The sequence below is a fragment of the Boleophthalmus pectinirostris genome, unplaced genomic scaffold, assembly GCF_026225935.1.
Source record: "Boleophthalmus pectinirostris isolate CB_2022bp ecotype Guang Dong unplaced genomic scaffold, ASM2622593v1 HiC_scaffold_10, whole genome shotgun sequence".
NCBI classification, from domain to species: domain Eukaryota; kingdom Metazoa; phylum Chordata; class Actinopteri; order Gobiiformes; family Gobiidae; genus Boleophthalmus; species Boleophthalmus pectinirostris.
The window spans coordinates 808,267-810,766 of record NW_026570971.1 but is presented as its reverse complement, the minus strand read 5'-3'; the positions used below and the strand labels follow the sequence as shown (position 1 = coordinate 810,766).

The 2,500-nt window shown below is 37.8% G+C and overlaps 1 protein-coding gene across 2 annotated transcripts in view; it reads right to left on the bottom strand.

Moving 5' to 3' along the window:
- LOC110167130 (lysophosphatidylserine lipase ABHD12) overlaps nt 1-2,500 on the bottom strand; it is a 14,406-nt gene that overhangs the window by 1,660 nt on the left and 10,246 nt on the right. For both annotated transcript variants that reach the window (XM_055158942.1, XM_020932432.2), the window contains exons 9-11: nt 302-381; nt 138-220; nt 1-59 (exon numbers count right to left, since the gene is read on the bottom strand). The exon at nt 1-59 is cut by the window's left edge and continues 20 nt beyond it. In XM_055158942.1, the coding sequence (XP_055014917.1) occupies nt 1-59; nt 138-220; nt 302-381 (222 nt within the window). The remainder of the gene's footprint in view (nt 60-137; nt 221-301; nt 382-2,500) is intronic.

The window sequence follows — 2,500 nt, the reverse complement described above, 5'->3', positions numbered from 1 at the left end:
GGACGGTGGTGTCGTCTTTGGCGTGAAGCAGCAGCACAGGACTCGTCAACGTTTGTAAACTACAAAAATAAAATAAATAAAAAATTTTAAAATGATGAAAATGACTTTAAAATTCAAACTTCTTCAAACATTTTTACTTTTTGTCATTTGCAAATTCAATTTCGATCTTTTCCAGAAGCGTCCAGATCAAACTTTTAAACCCAGGAAGGAAAATGTACGGCTGAAAAAAACAAAACACAAATGATTTTTGATTCAAATTTAATGATTTGTGAATAATTGTTAAAAAAAAAGTGAGGAGAACCTGAGCCAGAGCGTCTAAAGCCACTAACTCTCGGACGCTGGTGTAGGCGGCTTGAAGCACCACGACGTCAACACCAGAACCTCAACACACAACAACACGAGATAAATATCATCCATATCATTTATAATAGTTTAATAATTGAAGGTGTTTTCCAGAGGCTTAATAAAAACAGAATTATACTTCAAACAATCAAAAAATACAGTGTAACGTCCCGAATGTCAGACTCTGGTCATCGCACAATCCAAACTGTGAAGGAAAAAAGTGAACATCAAACCTCCGTCTTTTGAACCATTTCACTTTTGTTTCTGGTTCTGATATTGTCATATTTTAGTTTTGGGATTGGGACATTGTTAATTGTTGTGGTTGTTGGATCCAAACAGCGGAAAACGACTCCAGAAATGTGTTTGTGAACTTCATAAATGTAAAAGTGAATCAGATGTGTGTGACTCAAACCTCTGTTCAAACTGTTTCTCTTCCCAACGGAATTGAAAACTAGTGAAAGGTGAAGGTGATGGGCAGGATTGATTGGACCAAATGTGACTTTTTAAATTCATAATTGAGGTTGGGCGAAGGATCAGGATTTTGTTTTGTCGTTGCTCCACATACAAAATGTTCTCTGTAAACTCGGGATGATTTAGTCAGACAAATGTTTCCTTTTTGGTTCTTCCTGTGGATCAATCCTGCCCATCACCTTCACCTTTCACTAGTTTTCAATTCCGTTGGGAAGAGAAACAGTTTGAACAGAGGTTTGATTCACACACATCTGATTCACTTTTACATTTATGAAGTTCACAAACACATTTCTGGAGTCGTTTTCCACTGTTAGAACTAGGGACGGGCATTTGATGAAATTTTCTTAATCGATCGTTGGAAGAATTAACGATCGATTATTGATTAATCATGAACATTTTTATATTAAAATGATCATCATTATTATTACTATCTGCACTAATCTGCATCAATAAATTCAACTTTACGACATATAAACATAACGACTCTAGATCCACATCAGCTGTTTGACATTATAATGTGTTTAATTCAGTTTTGTTCAAATCTCACAGAAACAAAACTTAAAACCACATCACTAATTTACATAAACTAAGTGAAGATAAAACTCCAGCTCTTGTGTCGCTGATGTGGTTCAACTTGTGTTGGATTAAAAGACATGACTCAGGTGAATACAGGTCAGTGTGACCAGATTTGTGTTTGTCAAAACCAGGACAGCGTACGGGGGGAGGGGGGCGGGGCCTCGTCATCCACATTGAGCGACTCTCACCTGGAAAAACTTTTTCCCACTGGACACAGAAACATATGTGCTGCTTTATCCACTGTGCACATGGACTCACACTTGTCCCAACGCAACGGAAAGTGTGGAATTTCTTCTACAAATCCTGGTTAAATCCACATTTGTGCTTCGGTTCGTTACAGACTGACCCACTGTTTGTGTCTCGCTCCTTCTGATGCAGAGACACATGTACACACCTGTTTGTCCCGACACACACAACATACATTTAGTTTGTCCATTAAAATTAACGGAATCCATGAAATTCTTAATGATCAATTATCGATTAATCGACTAATCCTGCCCTAGTTTGGATCCAACAACCACAACAATGACGACGTCCGAATCCCAAAACTAAAATCTGACAATATCAGAACCAGAAACAAAAGTGAAATGGTTCAAAAGACTTGAAAAGATCGACTTTGTCCACAGACGCGTCACTGGGAAACAAACATGGAGGTTTTCACTTTTTCACACGATCATTCACAGTCTGGTCTGTACGATGACCAGAGTCTGAAACTCAGGATGTTTGTTTACAGAAAACAGAGACAGAAGAGGAACCGGAGTCGATTCAGCGCAGATGAGAATCTTTCACATAAGTCAAACGCTCATTAATAAAAACAGATTTTAAGTTTAGTTTTGAACAATTCCAGATTTGGAGTGTAAATGATAAAAGCAGCAGGTCCAGACTTTTTCCTCTTTTCTTTGGGATTTACAGTCGAGCTGCTTTCGAAGTGATTCACAGAGTTTTTAAATGTTTCCTAAATCATCTGGAGCCGGTGTGAAGACGACAAACTGGATAAACTGAGCAGCTGTGAACTCGTCGTCTGCAGGTTTGAGTTAAAAACTGAGCGGCTCAGAGTTAAAACAAACTCTGTGTATCAAAAACACAGACTTTAAAATGAATTTGTTTATTT